This window comes from Artemia sp. Qi Xiang Cuo, chromosome 9 (assembly GCF_049724085.1).
Source record: "Artemia sp. Qi Xiang Cuo chromosome 9, ASM4972408v1, whole genome shotgun sequence".
Taxonomy (NCBI): domain Eukaryota; kingdom Metazoa; phylum Arthropoda; class Branchiopoda; order Anostraca; family Artemiidae; genus Artemia; species Artemia sp. Qi Xiang Cuo.
This window is the reverse complement of record NC_142802.1, coordinates 32096940-32116122: the sequence shown is the minus strand read 5'-3', so window position 1 is coordinate 32116122 and position 19183 is coordinate 32096940. Positions and strand designations below refer to the sequence as shown.

Below are 19183 nucleotides of genomic sequence, written 5' to 3'. Positions count from 1 at the left end.
CCTAACTTTTTGCTTGTCACTCCTATTCTGCTAATCCTATTCTGACATAAGATTAGCTAATATGGTAATCCTCTTCTGACATTTATATTTTGTGACGCGGGAGTCAACATTCCCTCAGACTTACCTTTAGCTGGTAAGCTGTTTTAACCCTTTACCTGTTTCATTCAATCCAAATAAGAAATATTCTTATTATTATCATCTGATTTTATCCGAAAATGCATGTGCTTAGTTAAGACCATTTAATATTATGTGATACTGGACGAACATCATAATTTGGGTCATTGCTCTGACCTACAAATACTGGTGTAAAATTTGGAACAAAAACTGAATCGTGTTCTGATTGCTTTATACGATCTTGTTCAGTATTGCATATAGCTTTTGGTCCGAATATAACCTGTTCTTGTCGCTTTATGCGATGCTCCCCTTTATTGCATATAGCTTTTGGTGTAAATATATCGTTTACTGTTCACTTTATGCGATTCTTCCCTCGGATCTTTACCCCTTATACTAATGTCTATGCAGCACAATAGGCAGGGGCTTATGAAAATACAAATCATCCACTGTTTGACGAAGTTTGTTTTGGGAGGGGAGAGGGAAATTGATATGGTGCGCGTCTTTTGAACTTAAATCATACAAGAATTGCCGACATGAGGGGAGTGCGGCCACCGTCCTTGGGCTTCCCACCATAGGTGGAGCAAGAGAAAATTTAAGTATAAGAGAATCTGTCCTCTGATCACTTGAAACTTTGGCTACGAGACTTCAGACTTACAAGGTTTCAGGCAGCAATGCGGCTAGAAGGGCCTAAATTCATTGACAAATGTTTGCACCTTTATGGGCTTGAAACCTATGGAACATACATCAAACATCCCAGAAAAAAAAAGAAGATGCCTTGACGTCGAATATTCAGGTCAGCCCAGATCAAAAGGATTCACCGGCCCTAAAATATTTTTGTTCAGCCAATGCCAAAAACAGATACTGGACATGAAATCGATTTGAATCAGCCCAGACTGAAAGTATTAACCGGAAGTGAAAATTTTTCGATCAGCCGAGATCAAAAGAAGCTACTGCAGTTGGAATGTATCGGACACCAGAATATATTTGAATGGACCATGCCAAAATAACTTACCGAAGTTGGAATATTTTTATTATTCACGGGTAAAAGGGCGTATATTACATGGAATATTTTCTATCATTCAACATAAAGAGAACTTACCGGACTTAAAGCATTTTCTATCAGTCTAGACCAAAAGCAGTTGTGTGAATTGAAGTATTTTGATTATTCCAGACCAAAAGACGCTACTTGGCCTGGAATATTTTCTATCAGTAGGAGCTGCCGGGCCTTTTAAAAGTTTGATAATTTCTTGACAAAAACAGTTACCGGACGTGAGAATAAATCAGCAAATATTTTGGCTGAGACCTCCCCTCAGCCGTCCTTGGGGCATGAAGAAGAATAAGAAATATAGTTACAGATTTATTCAATAATAATACACACCTTAAAAATCAAAAAGTTAAATAGAAGAGACTCTATCTTCATCAACTTTGATAAGACAATAAATAAGACAATTGAATGAAAAACTTGACGTTGGACTGAAGAGCTTTAAACTGTGAATTTTGTGTAAGCCTCTTTTGAATGATGATCTTTATCCAGGCATGGTATTATCATAAATTCATTAGAATGTGAAACATGACCTTGCTAAAAATACGAAATCTCGGAAATAATTATTAGTATTGCAAACAGGATTGAGATAAGCTTCCCCAATATCTTTATTAAAGAGGACGTTATTTGTGGAAATTAACTAAAAAAAAATAGTTTTTTAACTGAAAGTAACGAGCGACATTAAAACTTAAAACGAACAAAAATTATTCGTATATGAAAGGGGCTGTCCCCTCCTCAACCCCCCGCTCTTTACGGTAAAGTTTGACTTTTTCTCACAACTCTACTTTTTAAAACAATAAAAAAAAATTTACTAATAACTAATAATAACCTTATAATAACCTATGTTTGATTTTTGTTCCATTTATATATTTAGGATCAGCATTATAAGCCCATTCCTTTGATATATTTATTGACATCAAAATTCTGTTTTTTAAAGTCTCGATTACAATTGAGCCATATCGCTTGTTTTTTAATATTTTTTTTATTACGCATATGTTATTACATATATGAGGGAGCTCGCCCCATGGTCAATACCGCGCTTTTTACGCTAAAGTTCGAGTTTTGTTCGAATTACAAATCCTTAAATCACACAGGTTTGGTAATTAGAACAAATCATTTTTTTTAAATTACTAAAAAAACTGTAGCGTAAAAGAGAGAGGTATTGAAGAGAGGGCGAACTACCTCATATACGTTATCATTAGTCTTTGTTTGGAGTTTAAATGCTGCTCCTTACTTTTAGTTGAAAAGTTTTTTTTTATTTAATTTCTGATCGTTTTTTAAATAATGCTGGGAAATCCGGCACCCCTTCATAGAAAAGTCCCTTCCCCCCATAAAAACATCCTCCATGGAAAGATCTTCCTACGTAAACCCTCCTCCAACACCCCCCCCCCCCAGAAAAAATCTCTCCTGAAAACGTCGGTAAATTTCCCAATAGCCAATACTAAATGTAAACAATGGGCAAAGTTCACAGCTTTCAGCCCTTCCCCAAGGAACTATGGGGGATTAAGTCATCCTCAAAGACATATTTATTAGGTTTTCAACTATGTTGAACAAAATGGATATCTCAAAATTTTGATCGGGTGACTTCGGGAAAAAACTGAGCGTGGAAGGGGGCTTTGTTGCCCTTCAATTTTTTTGGTCATTTAAAAAGGGCACTATAACTTTTAATTTCAGTTTTAATCAGCCATCTCGCGATATTCTAGGACCACTACATCGATATGATCACCCCTCAGAAAAAAAAACAAAAAAAAAAAAACAATCATCCGTGATCTTTCTTCTGGCCAAAAATACAAAATTCCACATTTTTGCCGATAGGAGCTTAACACTTTTACAGTAGGGTTTTCGGATACGCTGAATCTGATAGTGTGACTTTCACTAAGATTCTATTACTTTTACGGTGTGTTCTCCCTTTTTTGAAAATAACGCGATTTTTTTCAGGCTCGTAACTTTGATGGGTAAGACTAAACTTGATGAAATTTATATATTTGAAATCAGCATTCAAATCCGTTTTTATATATCTACTGGTATCGAATTTCCGTTTTTTAGAGTTTCAGTTACTATTGAGCCAGGCTGCTCCTTATTTACAGTTTGTTGCCACGAACTGTTTGATGATTCTTGAACCAACTGCCTCCCTTAAAACTTGAAAGAGACCTTTAGTTGGGGGCAATAAATGAAGTCTTATCAAACAAAACTAATTTCTTTGGGTTACCATAGACGTTTTGGGCCAAGGCAGAGTCAAAACTCAAGGTCTTTGGAGAAAGACCTTTGGTCTTTGGGCTACTGAAATTACCTGTAGTCAAAAGAATAAAAAATTTAAAAAACATCCATTGTCCCCTGTGTCCCATCGAAGGCCAATAAGAAATACTTCACTGTGTTGCCTTATATTATTAAACTGGGAAGAAATAAAAAAAATATAACTTTAATGCCACCTTCGAAAATTTAAACAGAATACAGAGTTATTTTCAAATACGACAAGAATAAATCCAGCCCCTTTCTGCGTATTGGTGTTTAAGCGGCATTCAGATGCGTGTCTTGATAGATTTGTATGTCTAGACACGTGACTGTCCTGATATGAATATCCAGGCAATTCCTGTTCAAACATAAAATTTGGGGATGGCTGCAACAAGCTGCAGATTAGCATCCAGTTTTAGAGCAAGATGTCTTGGATATCAAATCCTACCAAACGGGAAGCCTCTTTTGTATCTATAATTAAGATTGACGTTACCATGTATGTCTGACTGAGCTTCCATGCTTAATCAAGTGCATGGTCAGACATGCATGTCTAGGCATGGAAGTCTTGCTGACCTTGCATGTGAAACCCACTTTATAAAATCCCCTGTTATAGTGGTTTTCATCGCTTACCCGCCAATAATTAGGCTAGATGCTATCAGAACCTGGGATCTATTTGAAGTAATTAATCCCGATCAAACCAATCAGATATTTTTCAAATTCTAACCTTTGTCTTCCATACTAAAGTCTCCCACCTGTTGGCTCAGTAGCTTCGTTGCCTCGCACCCTCATCCCAAAACTATCCCTCAAAACTGTATGTGCATATCCTTGTGTTTGGACATCCTTAAGATTGCTCTGTGATTGGAGGCATAAAGAGGGTCCTTAAATACTCCAGCCCCCGTTTCTTAACTCTCACAATACTACTTTATGCATTTATGCAATAATTGCACTGTTACTTTGCTGGAGATAAGCGCAAGAATTTAAGTCACGTCTTATAACGGAACAGTCGTATATAATAACTTCACACAAAAATAATTTTTATTTTTAAGATATTTCAGATGTATTATTAAATGTATTTATTCCTAAAAAGCGAAAGTTATTTTAAAAAAGTCATAAACATAATTTTTTTTAAGACAACAATACATCATTTTTTGATAATATTTATTTAGTCATGCAAATTAACAGAAACAACAATGCCAAATGAAAAGGTTTTTTAAATAGAATGACGGAACAAAATGTGTCTATATTTAAGGAATTTAAGCGAGTAGATATAAAGTAGTATAATTGTTAAAGTAAAAACACACAGTCTGTTCATGTGTGGGACTTTCCGTGTCAAACAATTCAAGTTAGAAATATAAAATTTTGTAAAATAGCCTCGTAAAGCTATGTGTGTTATTATAGCTTAAAAAAATAGAACACTTCATTAAGAAAACCAATAGCAAAGTGAGTAGAACGTAAAGTGGAAAGTCAGTCCAGAACAATCAATTTCATACACTATAATACTGAAATAATAGGCGTTACTATAGGCAACGCTCGAAAAAAAAAATGTTAACTGGAAATCTGAAGACCTCAGCTGCCTTTTATATAGATAGAGGCGAAACAACAAAAGACCTGCCTTACTTATAGAACTTTTTTCTAGAATCAGAGCTGGAGACATGGCTTTTGGCTATTTTTATCTATACAGAAGACGATCCTCCTGTGGGTCTTTTCTGAATAAAAAACTAAATTCCAAAGTCTAAAATATTCAAATTCTGTAAGACAGTTTTATTGTAGAGGGCATTGTTGTAAGCTATAAAATTCTTGAGGAATATCATTGTTAAGGAAGGAAAGAAAATGCTCTTAAAATGACACCGTGAGGGAGCCGAAGACCCGAACTACTCAGCAAGGTAAGCCGGGAATGCTCCCTCTTGGCAAAGTATCAGGTGGATTCAAGCCTCAAAATTATATTCATCATCATTTTACATCAAGTATTTGCTTAGGGAGCAGTTGCTTCAGCTAAGTTTGTTTTTTTTTGTTACAGAACACCGAAGTCAAATTAGACGGAACTGAAATTATGGCCTGTACAAATTGTGGACCTGAACCTTGTACACATACAACAGCAAATGGTTGTGCAGCAGAGGTAAATTTGCTTATGAAATTCCAACAGTTTCTAAAACTTTGATCTTCTGTTCCTAACATTAAATAACTGCTGTACCGACTAATATGCACCGTACTCAAAAAATCAAATTTAACTTAGTAATTAAAAATCTGAGTCAAATTTTGACTACAACAATCTAAACGGCAATGTATCGCGCAAAATCCGTTTCAAAATACAAGGAAAAGATTTAAGAAAGCATTTCGGGTCTTTAGATTGTCACTCACGAACACTTGTCCCTACGAGGAAGATTTTTATCAGGGCTCCGAGATAAGAAACACAAGTTTTACTGAAAGATCCGAATTCTAACTATTTCTGCATTTATAAAAAGAATATAATATGCATTTGGGAAAAATAGATTTGTCTAAATATTTTAATAATTAAATAAGTTACAGAAAAACTAATTGAGCTGGTTGACAGAGCGTGTTTTTTTTATAGGGCTGTGTCAAAAGGGTCGCATGATTTGTTTTGGATTATCTCAGCCAATTCCTTCTTTTCTAACAAAATAAGGAAGTTTTAATGGGTTTCATTTTCACAAAGGCAAAGATAGATAAGATATACTTATTTTTACTGATATAAATACTAAACCAGTTTCTTTCGGAAGAAGTCAATCTTGCTTTGGGGAAGGGGGCTTAAGGATTCATAAGTGTGCATTCTCAACATGTAAATTGGTTTTTAGTGTTTATTAAGACGGTCTGAATCCTTCAGCTAGCCATGCAACTGTGCCATTTTTAATGTATGCTATGTTAAAGCGTTAGAAGGCAACCCTCTACAAAAAATTGCTTCTTTAAAAATATTCTATATTTTACAGTGAAATTATAAGTTTTTTACTCCAAAGTATGTCTAGCGTTCAAGTTCAGTTCTTTTTCTTATTTTCGGTATTCTCTTTTGGTTCTGCTTAATTGAAATGCTCGAATTAAAACAGTACATTAATAACAAATTTAACTCCATCTTGGAAAGCTGGGGGAATTACGGAATAAGTTACTGTCAGTACTAGGGAAGTATTTCAGTTTTCTAAAAGTAAGAGTATAGATTTATGGTTTTATTATTTTAATATTAGGTTTTATATTTTTTTAATATTTAGTATTTTAATGTTAGGATTATGCTATGGAACCCTAAAAAACATCGGTTACTATTAATGATTGGGAGCTTTCTTCCAGATACTGTTTAATTTATATTATAATGTTCAGGTCCAAGAGCGATAAATATGTGCTATATGTGGACACTAATTTTGCCTTCTGATGATTCAAGGTTTTAATCTTCAAAATAAAGCACAACTAAATATATAAACTTGCCTGGCAGTGAGGACACTCAACTGATTAATTGATCTGATCATGCTACTGTAGCTTAACCTTGAGGCTATGCATTTCTGTTAAAGAGCCTGTGTTAAAACAAAAGGGAGGATGTAAAGTGATTCAATGTGCTTTTGAGTAAAATGGGCCATTAAGGAGCCATCTACGATGTTCCAGTGCCCCACTAGCAATGGAAAAAAACAGACACGTCAGTGATACACAGGCTAAAATAAGGTTTTCTCTGGTGTTTGAAATGGGGGACTGATAAGCTTTGCTTAAGGGCTTCTGACCATGATGATTGCTGCACTTCTCAGTTTGATTTGGCACCACTTTTGAGGGGCTTTCAAGCTCTTTCAAAATTTCTGTAAATGTATTTTCGTAATAAAGTTTTGTTATTCAAATGAGCCTAGATAATATTTAGTCTCCTGAATCATCAGCATTAAACGACAAATTTATTCAATGTTGAATACAGCTTTAAACTTTTTAACTTTCTTCTAAAGTTTTAAAGGATTTGTAAGTTTTCGGTTTCTATGCCCTCACCAAAAAAAAAAAAAATAATTGTCTGCTCGTAAAAAAAGTAACAAAAATGCATATAAACAAATTTTTAATACTTTTTGTAAAGTTTTTTTGTACTGTTTAAATGTAAAGTAAAATTTGTCTTTATTTTGCTATGTTTGTCATTTGTCTGTTTGCTCTACTAGGTGACAACTAAAAACTCCAAACACAATTCGCCCTTTGCTGACTTTTTGCGCTTCCCTCCACTTGCTCTGATGAGTATAAAAGGGCTCAGACATATAGATTTACATATCTAAAATACAATTTTTCTGTATGAGCTACCTACACATACAGCTAGTAAATATGTAATTTTTGAGTTTCGTTTCATATAATCAAGTTATTGAAAGCCGTGTGAGCCTTGAAAAAAAGAAAACAGCTTCAGACGACTTGAAAATTTTCTAAAATATTTTGAATTAAAAGGGAGGGGCAAGGGGTGGTATCGTGCTACTGGCTTCTAAGAAACGGTAATTATGTTTGTTATTCAGTTTCATAGCATTGTCGCTTTTTGAAATAATAATGAAAGTTTTTATTTTAGCGTCGACGTGAGTCTCCTCATCCAATCAGGATAGCAAAAACAATTGACGTCATCAGCCGTACAGTGTTCCCTATATGCTTTGCTGTTTTTCTTATCTTCTTCTTCATTCAATATAAAGGCTTCGTTTAAAGAATACATGTTCTGAGCTAAACGCTATAATATGCTGCCATCTATATAAGTAATACTTGACTGCTAAAGTAACTGCGAAGACTGTGATACACTATTTGGAAATTTTGGTTGATATTTATTTAGAGTGTAAAACTACCTTTAAGATAATTAGGATCAATGAGAATACATTAGGTTCATGTAATCGAGCCTTTATCAAATAGCGAAGTTTTCATCTTGGTTTTATGTAAAACAAGATACCAGTGACTTTAGATTTGTATTGTAGGTTTGACCCTATAGAGGGGACAACTTGGCTTACTTCTGGTGAAGATGTGAATTTTATTAGAACGATGAGTTGCCAAGCATATTTCCTAATATGTTATTGAAGCAAATAAGTGGGTTTTCATAGATTATGAAGTGATTGCGTCTTTACATTTCTGTATCTTGTTCGAGCTATTTAGTTTATTTTCCTTTTTTCTGCTATTTAATATGTTATTTAGACGTTATATTCTTTATTAGGCTCCAACTGGATTGAGGAATTGACAAAACAGCAATTCTACAAGCACACATGGAGAGAATACGAAGTTTCCCTTTCCCAACAGGTCGGCCAGGTGGAAGAAGTCGGTGAACGGCGGGGAGAGGGCTAATTGCCCCTTCTTAGATTTTTAAAACTAACTTTTTGATTTATTCTTAAGGAACAAATGGAAAAACATCATTACCTCGTATATTTTTGTAAATTAGTACCCCCTGTCTCCCATCTTTTTTTCTAGGCCATTTGGGAAAAATCCGCTAAGATGTGCAAAACAGGAATAACAAGGCTTAAAGAAAGTTTTTTTTCATATTTTTGATCCACCTTGAAAGGTTCCTTTGATGACATTCATAAGATGTTGATGGTGTATAATGTAGGTCACATTTCCATATGGGCCTCCCGACACATCCGCTCAAAACATCAGGATTTCACCTGCAGTTTCCTAAAGTTTTCGTGTATTTCTCTGTGGTCTTGATAGATCTGTCCAATCCTTTTGGACAACTTTAAAACATAGGCCTTGCCAGGGTAATTTTTCAGGGTTCCACGATTGTAGGGGCCACAGCTAATATATTTAAAATACATGACCTTTAATAAATAAATACCACTACACTGTAGCCGAAACTATGCATAATTTTTTTTAAGTTTGGTTTTTTAAACAAAACAATTTCTATTCCCATTTAACCCTGATAAACCTTATCTGCATTAGACTGGGACGAGTACCCATCTCTTAAAGTATAAAATGTCTTAGTGTTCATGAACACAATTTTATTACCAATACTGACAATTAAATATCTTGATATACAATTAGAAAAATAGAAAGTACTGCCCTCCCCCCTAAATTGTAGCTTTAGCTTCATTCCAATAGGCACTGAGGTTGCGTTGGTGTAGGAAAAACCTAAATCCGGTTAAAAGTCTCATTTTCTGATCAAAGTTATTCGGTCAACATTAGAAAGTACAAATATGATGTGCATGCTTACATTACGCATAAATTGCATACTAAATTTTAGCAATTAATAGGCTTATTGGATGTTGCAAAGACATAAGCCTTATGGCTGTTATTGGATAGTATGATATGGGGTAGCAATAATGATGAAACTGCATAAAGGCTTTACAGCTGTTTCAGAGTAAACGTCAACTACCTTTTCAGAAATTACTTTGTGAATCTGATGAGGACAATGTTACTAGATTCTGGACGAAATAGAATTTTCATATCTACGGAAATGACGGAGATTTCTGATAAGGAACAATGCCCTCCCATATGACTATATGAACCCATTATAGCAGTTCTAATTCCAGAAGAAGAAAAACTCTTGGAGGAATGCAGAATCTTAGTATGCTGAAGCTATGCTACTGGTGTTGGCTTGAAAACCACCAAGTGTTACTGCTGGTGGCCTTAAAACCACAATATCCCTCCATGATGTTGTTCTTATGAAAATTATTTATTTGATCGAATAAGAATGTGTTTTTAAGCTAGTTTTGTGGGCCATGTGTCAAATGAACTCATTTTCAGCTATATAATGTAATTTCTATAGACTTTTCTCATTTGCATTCCTAGAACTGCAATATAAAGCCCTAAAAAAGTAATTTTCACTTTCTATAAAATAACGAAAATATAGATACGGCTTTTCATTTTGAGCACGTTAATATGTTCCTTTTTTCTTTCTGTCTCTCGCTGAATCAAGTTTAATATTTCTCACTACGATTGGAATGAGGGTAAAATTTTATCTTGTTCCAAACCTTCGTTAATTATCTGAATGTCATGTATCCTTAATCTTAAAGTTGAAAATACGTTGAAAATACAAGCAATGGTTAATTATAAAAAATACTTTTGTGTAAAATTACTTTCAGTTATTCCATGTTTAAGAAATAGTATCTAGGAAATTAAACAATGCCTACTAGGGCAAAAAAATGTAATTAATCAATAGCTAATATTGTTGTTACAGTCTATTACGAATTTATCTTAATTATTTTCTACCAAGTAGAAGGGAGGAAAAAGACATTTTTTTATCAGAAGAAATAAACATACTAGGCACATAATATAACTCAAATGGTAGCAGTTGGTTATAAATTTCTGATGGACAGAAAAAGACTTCCGTGATTACTGCCATTGTTACTCTGTGTACGAGTTTTAGATAAACCTCTTTTGTCTTTTTGCACTTGTTATTACCCTATTTACTTTGAATTTTAGCTCATTACGTGTTTGATTAAGCTTAAAAACGTTGCAAAGAAAGTAGCATAGAAATACTTTTCCTATATAACTTTTCTCTACGGCCTGCAATTCATTTTCGGGCTGTCAAGACTTTTTCTTATGGCATTGACCGTTATCTTTGGCCTATTTTAAAAAAATTGCCAGAGCTGTTCAAAATTCAATGATCGATATCAAAGCAGTGCGCAACAGCCTGAATAGAAAAACGCTTCGGAGAGTTTATTTGCCAGTAGAATAAGAGGCAACGCTATAACGTTGCCTACACTAAAGGCCAAAGGCTTCAATCTTTCGACAGGAAATGACGAAAAAAAACAGGGGTTCAAACTTTATCAAACGATACTTATGCAACAATAAATGTCTGTATTGTTCGATTTAGGGAGAATCCGTACCTCCCCAAAACCCATGTCCCCGGAAAAAGAAATGAAGCTAAACGGAAGGGGAAAAATTATAACAACAAACAAATGACTTTTGATTTTCAATTGCTAATTGATTTGGCTGATATATCTAACAACCGAAAATATAGTACCTTTTTAGCTGATGTAGGGATCCTTAACGCACACTTTCGGGAAATAGCAGAAAAGTGGGGAACAGTTTCATGAATTGATGTTTAGGAACTGTTTTAAGATACCATTGTACATATTGTGGCTTCACTCTTGCAACTAACTCAAGGAGTGATAATGTTCATTTTCACAGTCAAGGCAAAAAGACAAAATTGAACAATTTCGTTCAATTTTGTTCAAAAGGTATTCACTTAATGCATTTTTGGTATTACGTGAAATGTTCTGTTAAATATAGGCTTGCTCTTGTATTGGCAATGAATAATCCATAACTCCCCACTCCCCCTCTTTTGATGAAAAAACTTGACAAATACTAATTTACATTGGAGCTCCCAGGCAATCCTTCAGGTGGGGGCTATGAATCTTTGAATATTTTTGCTGATCTTAAAGCCGTAGTTGTTCGAACTTTACGAAGTTTGAACTTAACGCACGAAACAGAGGTAATAACAAATACATCTGTTTTTAACAGCATTGATCCCACAGAAATTAAAGAAAGTTAAACTGGGTAAAATTTCCCATATTTGACTTACATTCACCTCCCTTAAATATGCATTGTAAGAATGAGAAATCTGTATAAGATAAAACTTTCATTTTGTACCACGGTATACAGGGGCAGCAATTCACAAAAAACTGAGAGGAAAGTATTTCTCTAATTCTATAATGAAGATACGAAGGAAAAGTACTCTTCGAAATAAGAAGGGGAGGGGGCAATTTTCTGTTTTTCAATAAAAATAACAATAAAGGTATTTTCAAAATCCAGGGGTGGGGTAATCAGATCTAGGAGGCCTGGTATAATATTTCTTCAGACATAAACAATGCTATCTGTGTTTGCCCTCTCCAAATTATGATTGCTATTTCATTATTGTTTTTTTCTCACGTACTCATTTACTAGCAAGCAACGCCCAAAACATTTTCAAAGCTATAAATTAGGTGTCCAAGGTTAGGTTCATTATTTAAATTTTTAGGATTAAAATGGCTTATTTTTTGCCGATTAAATTGATGACGAATTTTAAATTCTTTGTATCGAAGGTAACTATTCTTTACTGTCACAGCTAAAAGCCATCTAAAATAATTTCAATTGTTTTGAAATATTTTCATTTAGCGTGTTAGTTGATTGTATCGTCTTCGTCATTTTTTTTTTCTTTTAATAGAAACACAAATTAAAACTTGCTTGGAACCTGCATTTAATAAGAATCGAACTTGTGTGCCAGTGTGTTTTGGCATAGACTTTGATTTTATTCGTATTTTTTTTTATTGGGGGGGGGGGGTAAATTTTAAGACATTAGTTGAATTTACTACTTTTATGAATTCAGTATGATTTTTTTTACTTCTAATGTATAAAATATCAGATGACAAAAGCAGATTTGCAGACTTGTACAAAACTTATCTGTTTCTTTGCCAATTTATCAGCAACTAGTTCAATTCTAACTTTTTTAAGATGTTTTTTCAACCATTTAAAAAAGTTACTGATTTTTTTTTTTCCTCAATAATTCCTTCACTTACTTTCTATTTTATCCTAGTTCACAAGCACAATAAACATCACAAATATATCTTATGTCAATTCTTGTTAGCTCATGCACTTCAAACAAGTTTATCTGATTATCATTAGTAGCTCTTTGGAACTTGTGTTGTAACTGTAACGTAACTGTAGTTACGTTTCAGGGCAGTGTTTACCCTAGAATAATTACAAGCCCTAACAGGTGAACCAAAGAGAAAAAACGAGATTCACATTAGGCTATTCTTTATTTATAAACAGACAAAAGTCCTTTCTTTTTTTCAAACAAAATCGGTTGCAAAGCCTCCCGTATGAGATTTCTAGCCAGTAGAAGGAACGAAAATTTAAATTCCGCTTTATTGGCTCTTCTTTGTAAAAATCTAAGCCGGTAAAAGGCTAAAAAAATTGATCCACAGGATATTTTACAAGTAGTCCCTCTGTTTCTCTGAGGTTTATCTGTAAATGTTGTCGTTTGTACTTTTCTCCAATTCTTTGGTAATTATTTATTATTCCGCTGTTAATAAGGAGCTTTGATTTTAAAATTTCCTTCTTGATATAATAATTATGTGCTTAATGCAGCTGACATAGGGTTTCTACCTTAGCAAAAAGCACAAGTTCTGTAAGACTGGTATAATTTGTAGGTAGTGTTTAAAGCATATTTTTTATGTAAATTAATTTTATGGTTCTCATCTTGCAGCTTTTTGCCAATTAAAAGTTATTGCTCACTGACCAAAAACTTGCATTTTCTTAGTTATGTTCTTGTACTCGTTCACGATATAATACCATGCTGTGAGTTTTTTTTTTTATTATTTAGTGTTTTAGTAGTTAGAATATGTGTATTTGTATAAGTTATTCAGACTCTTTATCACTCATACTCATCGGTTTTAGTATTATGGTTCTACAAACAGCTTTCAGTTAAAACTGCACCAAAGGGGTGTATCAGCTTTAGTTCAGTGGCTTGGCCAGGAGGAAGTGTCGGTGCAATACTTCCCCTGAAGTGTAGGAAAATGATATAGAATGTGGAATTCACAAAATAATAGCTTTATAGAAACTTTTCTCATATTTTACCATGTTTATCAGTTTTTTCTAGAACTCCCTTTCAAAAATCGGATGTGCTTATTCTGCGGCGTGATATTGTCCCATCTTTTGTACACAAATCGTGCTGATTAACACTAAGGAATGGAGAGGCTTTTAATTGGCCCACCCTGACATTCTGCATGGTTCTCGATATAACCGTAACTTCTTTTATGAATTTTTACCATTTTGTACCATTTTTCGATTATCCATAACACTAAATTATGTAGATTTATCGTACCGAAAACTCCTAGCAATGGTAGTTAGAACTTTGGAGCTACTTGGCTATACCAAAAATATAAGAAGCTTTAAGTCGGGTTTTGATTTGGTACAAATGAAGGTGAGAATTTCAGGTTGTCATAAGCCTTTGCCGGTATAAAATCATCGGTATATGCATCATAATCATTGTAACTTCAAGTGATGTAACAGCTCATGTTCGACTGTTTATTCCCTAAAATACTAACGACAATACTGACGAGAAGTTATTATATTATGTATGACATGGACAACAGGAAATTTCAGCAGAGAATTCTAGCAGCTGGAAGACATGGGAGGCTCCCAAGGAAAGAGTCTTAAAAATTTACGTTATTAGTCTGAGTGAAATAAAGATAAGGTTAAAATTTAGCTAAACTGAATATATATGGACATGTATACAGACCTTTTAAACACAGTGCTTCAAATTCTATATAGAGATTATAGAGGAAGGGGTTAATACAAGGCTAGAGAGTTTCCTGGATACTTCTAGTACCTGGAACATTTGCTTTTCAAGAGGCAAATCTTGGTATTTCTACATATTATAAAACACTTTCCCCAAGGTATTCCTAAAAGGTAGTTTCCTGCACCAGACTTTGGGGGAAGAGACAGTCATTTGTGTACAATTTTGATTGACATAACAATAAAAGACATTTGAATCTTTTCTACGGTCACGTTTACTTTTATTTATGTTGGTATTATTATTTATTAGATTGTTGCTGATAAATTATACCGAAGAAAAGGAAATTATAAAAAATTAAAATATTGGGTGCGAGGGTGTTAGCCTGAGATCACCACTCTACATGTTCACGTGCCAAGAAGCGTGGCCAATATAACGATGACGTGTCTTCACATCGGGTACCTGAGATCAACAGCCCCAATAAGTTATGCCCAAGCCCAAGACCCCCCACCCTCTTAGTACCGCCCTTTAAAAATTCGTACCAACTCTTGGTAAATTTGTAAAATTTATAGCCTGACCCGCTAAGGAAATCAACAAAAACGCTTTTCAATGTGTGACATTTTTCACCTGAATCCTTCTTCAGTTTTGTACATTTTAACATGATGATGATTATGGCAATCACGTGTTCTAAGATAACTTGAAAGAACTATTCTAAGTATTTATATGCTGTAATTCCATTTGTTAAACAAAATTTCAAAAAAACAACCAGAAAATAAGCATGTTGATAATACTTGTTTGCATCAAATATACCGCTCTCCTTTTATCTTATGTACAGAGTCCATGTTTGTGCAACGTTGCAATAAATGAAAGTCAAATACAGTATTTAACTAGAGCAAAGTTAACTGCGACAGTCTGTAGATAAAACACTAAATATTGTCTTGTTTTTTCTCAAATATTTCTGTTAAGGATAACACAAATATGGATGTAACGCCAAAAATTCTCCTCTTGTTTTAAATATAATTTGTCACTTATTCAATGACAGACGATTTGTTAAAACTTCATTGAGAAGTTGCTTTAAAGCTTGCTTTTCAGCTTCAAGGACGTCAACTTTTCTTTGTAATACTTTATTTTCCAAATCTTTCTTTTCAAGTTGCTGATGTAATTCTTCTTCTCTTTTTTTTCTGTTCAGTCTTGATTTACGGGATGCAGCATTATTGCGTTCCCGACGCGCGAGCTCATTGGTAGGACTTGGCGTAGAACGACGAGAATCTATTGCCATCCCATGGTAGCTGCCAGGTGTGGTGCATCCACTTCTTTGTGGACTAGGTTGATAAGAATCAGGCCTCTAAAAAAATAATTACATTAAAATTAAAAGAGCATAAATAATTAAAAACAAATAATTAAAGATTCGAAACAGGTGGTATTATCATTAGACCCCGGCGCCACGCCGATGAGGGAAGACCGGCGGCGGCGGGGCCAAAACCAACGCACCGCGCTGCCAGGAGGGTGTTGGTGGAACGCCGCCGGTAAGATGTCGGCGGTGTACCGCCGGCGTGATCAATGTTGGCCGCAAACATTAATGTTTTTATTAGTCTTTCTCAAATTACAGCTTAAATTTACAACAGATTCGAGCCTATTCATGAGTTCAAAAATTCACAAGTCGCTGAGTGGAAACTGGTCTTCTTCGTTATTCATCAAGAGAAGTAGAAATGGGGTAGAAACGAAATGGCTGTGGCGTTTCAGAACCCTTGCATAATACGATTTGTTGAAGTATTTATTATTAATGTATTATTAACATAAGTAATTGTCCAAATTATTAGTTTTTTCCATCGAGCAATACTGGATACAAAACTTCAAATACCTTTTCAAAAAAATCGTCAGTTATCTGGGTAAAAACTTTAAATGTAATTTTGAGCTTAGAAGCTTAATTTTTTCATAATGCCCTTTGCCTATATCTGTTTTGTCACCTTTAACACAGTTGAAATTGGCGACTTTGATATTGATTGTTTTTTGTTGCTCTTTTGGATTCTTAAAAAGACTTTAAGAATCCAATTTAAAGAAAATGCATTTTAAAATTTTTTGGCTTCTTTATAGAATATATGTCATGTAGGCTAAGGCTGAACTGCTGCTTTTTTATTGCTTTTGGCTGCTCTTTTGGATATTATTGTTTTTTGTTTTTTTTTGAGGATTCATTCCAAATTATAAATTGATAAATACCTAATATCAGTCAAATTATAAACTGCATCTAAAAGGAGTAAATTTATCAAATTGAAACATACATGACGGACACTTCACATGAGAACACTTCAATTACAATGAAACAAAAAAACACTTAATGGTTTATTCGGTATGAAGAAAAATTAAATGCCAGCATTTTTCTGCTAAAAAATGAAAAGCTCATCCGTTTTAAATGTAATTAAATGAAATAATATTCAGACTGAAGTAGCTCAAGAAAGATGTTGAGGTTTTCATCCTAATTCATCACGTTTAATCAAAGCAAAATGTTAGGACACTTAGTATCAGTTATTGAGTTTAAGCTTTGATTTCTAAATGCTCACAAAAATTACCAAATTTAAGAAGTCGCAACAATAAGTCACCTGTGGTCAAAATACTCAAAGACTCCTCTTTGATTCCCACCCAGGCTCAAAGCTTCTGTTGTGGTCATATCCATAGAAATCTCCAAAGAGTTTCTTTTTAAAATAGCTTTCAAGCGTAGTTAGGGGTATTTAGCCTTTTTTGCTTTTTGTCAAAGCTTTGAAAAAAGCGTTATAATATTCCAAATGCTACATTTTTTATATTTACGCATATGTTTGATCATCATTTGTGGGGTGATTGAATTTTTTAAACCACTGTAGATACGTAAGAACGTTGCAACATCTAGTACCCTGAGGTCATAAGACTGTCAAAGACTCCTCCTTGAACCTCCCAAATCGAAAACTTTTATTATGACTGTAACTCGAGCGCAACGTTAGGTGGGGATGTCGATATCGCTTTCTTCACACCAATTCGTTTTAGTGTGAATCTGCCTGGTCCTTATTAATGAATGTTTTCAAATTAAACTCGTTTCATCAATAAGTAAAAAAAAACGGTTTGGACACATGTGTCCCATTCTCTTTGGACGATAAAACCATACAAGGGCTGTATCAAGTATAACTCACGAAAATCTTGTTAATTTTTGTCAACTTTTCAACTTTTTGGCATCCCTGCTTTAGATAAAAAAAAAAAAAAAAAAAAAAAAAAAAAAAAATCAAGGTACTATCATTTAAATATAATAACTCCCTATGCCCCCTCCCCCCTCTGAATACTATCTTGATAGGATACCGTCTCTACTTTAAATAAAAAAAAATAACTTCTTGGCACCCCTGCTTTCAAAAACAAATCGAGGTATTAATTCGGGGATAGTGCAAGCCCTGCTTGATTTCTAATCAGGAAAATCGAAATACTACACCACAAGAGAAGGAAAAGCCCCGACTTTGCGGTTGAAGCAATAAAGAATTGCCGCACAATTAATTTAAAGTCGACCTAACCCCGCCACCTCTGTCGGCGGCGACGCGCCTTTGGCGCGCCGGCGGCGTTACGACACTTCGGCGGCGTTCGACCGGGCCTCTCGTCGGCGGCGCTCGGTCGATCGGCCGGCGCCGCGCCAGGGTCTAATTATCATTATTATCTTCACAGACATGTTTTCTGTCTTCATGTTTGGTGGTTGTAATTGTTGCTGAAAACACATGATTTGGCGTGGAACTGCAAAAGAGATAATTATAATAATGTGAAAGCCAAAACCAACGGTTGCTATTTGAGTTTTCTTCAAGAGATCAGATAGTATTATGTTTCAGATTAAAACCATAAGCCCATTTACTGAAGAGAGACCTTTTTAATTCGAGGATGTGATACTCTCCCCCTTGTCGTACTTGCTTCTCATCTGATGAAATCACCCTATATGTCTCATTTAGTTGCAACCTCTAATGGGTGAAATCTCGAATTCTCATGGAATTGAATTCTCAATTCGAATTCTTATGGAATCTTGCCTTCCTCCCATGATGATAAAATGACTTTTGAAGTGATTATTGAGACACTAAAAAGAAACAAAGCTTTCTATAAAAACCTTATATGCCCCCAGGGCATAACTTCCCCTTGCCCTGAGAGCTGTGGGGGAGTGTCCTCCTCAAAACAAAATTTCTATCAGGTAATCAACTACGTTGAACAAAATGGCTATCTCAAAATTTTCATTGGATGTGTTTGGGGAAATGGTGGGCGTGCAAGGGATGTTAGTTGCCTTCCAATCACTTTCGACTATTAAAAAATGCACTAGCCATTCCAATTTCTAATCGAATGAGCCTTTTTTCTAAGCTTCTACGACAACTCCTTCGATACGAAGTGCCCTGGTCTAAAGGAAAAAAAAATAAATAAATAATACATTGCACCAACACCGTTCCTTACTTAGACAGCGCTATTGCGCTGCTTATGATAATGAAAATTTTATACAAAAAAGTAAAAAAATCAACCCTAGGCCTAGGTATTTTTATTCCTGGATCTTCTATAACATTATCATAGGCAGCGCAATAGCGCTGCCTAAGTAAAGAACGATGTCGGTACAATGTATTTGGGGGGGGGGCAGGGCACTTCATATTGAAAAAGTTGTCGTAGAAACTTCGAAAAGGGCTCAT

At 34.6% G+C, this 19183-nt stretch overlaps 2 protein-coding genes across 2 annotated transcripts in view; one reads left to right on the top strand and one right to left on the bottom strand.

The window, feature by feature from the left end:
* LOC148948579 (glycine receptor subunit alpha-4-like) overlaps positions 1-14887 on the top strand; it is a 231573-nt gene extending 216686 nt beyond the window's left edge. Inside the window, exons 7-8 of the mRNA XM_089094970.1 lie at positions 5406-5504; positions 7902-14887. Of these exons, the coding sequence (XP_088951096.1) occupies positions 5406-5504; positions 7902-8030 (228 nt within the window). The 3' untranslated portion in view covers positions 8031-14887. The remainder of the gene's footprint in view (positions 1-5405; positions 5505-7901) is intronic.
* A 341-nt stretch (positions 14888-15228) lies between these two features.
* Positions 15229-19183, bottom strand: part of LOC148948578 (uncharacterized) — a 48244-nt gene continuing 44289 nt past the window's right edge. The window contains exon 3 of the mRNA XM_089093995.1: positions 15229-15864. Coding sequence (XP_088950121.1) covers positions 15544-15864 — 321 coding nt within the window. The 3' untranslated portion in view covers positions 15229-15543. The remainder of the gene's footprint in view (positions 15865-19183) is intronic.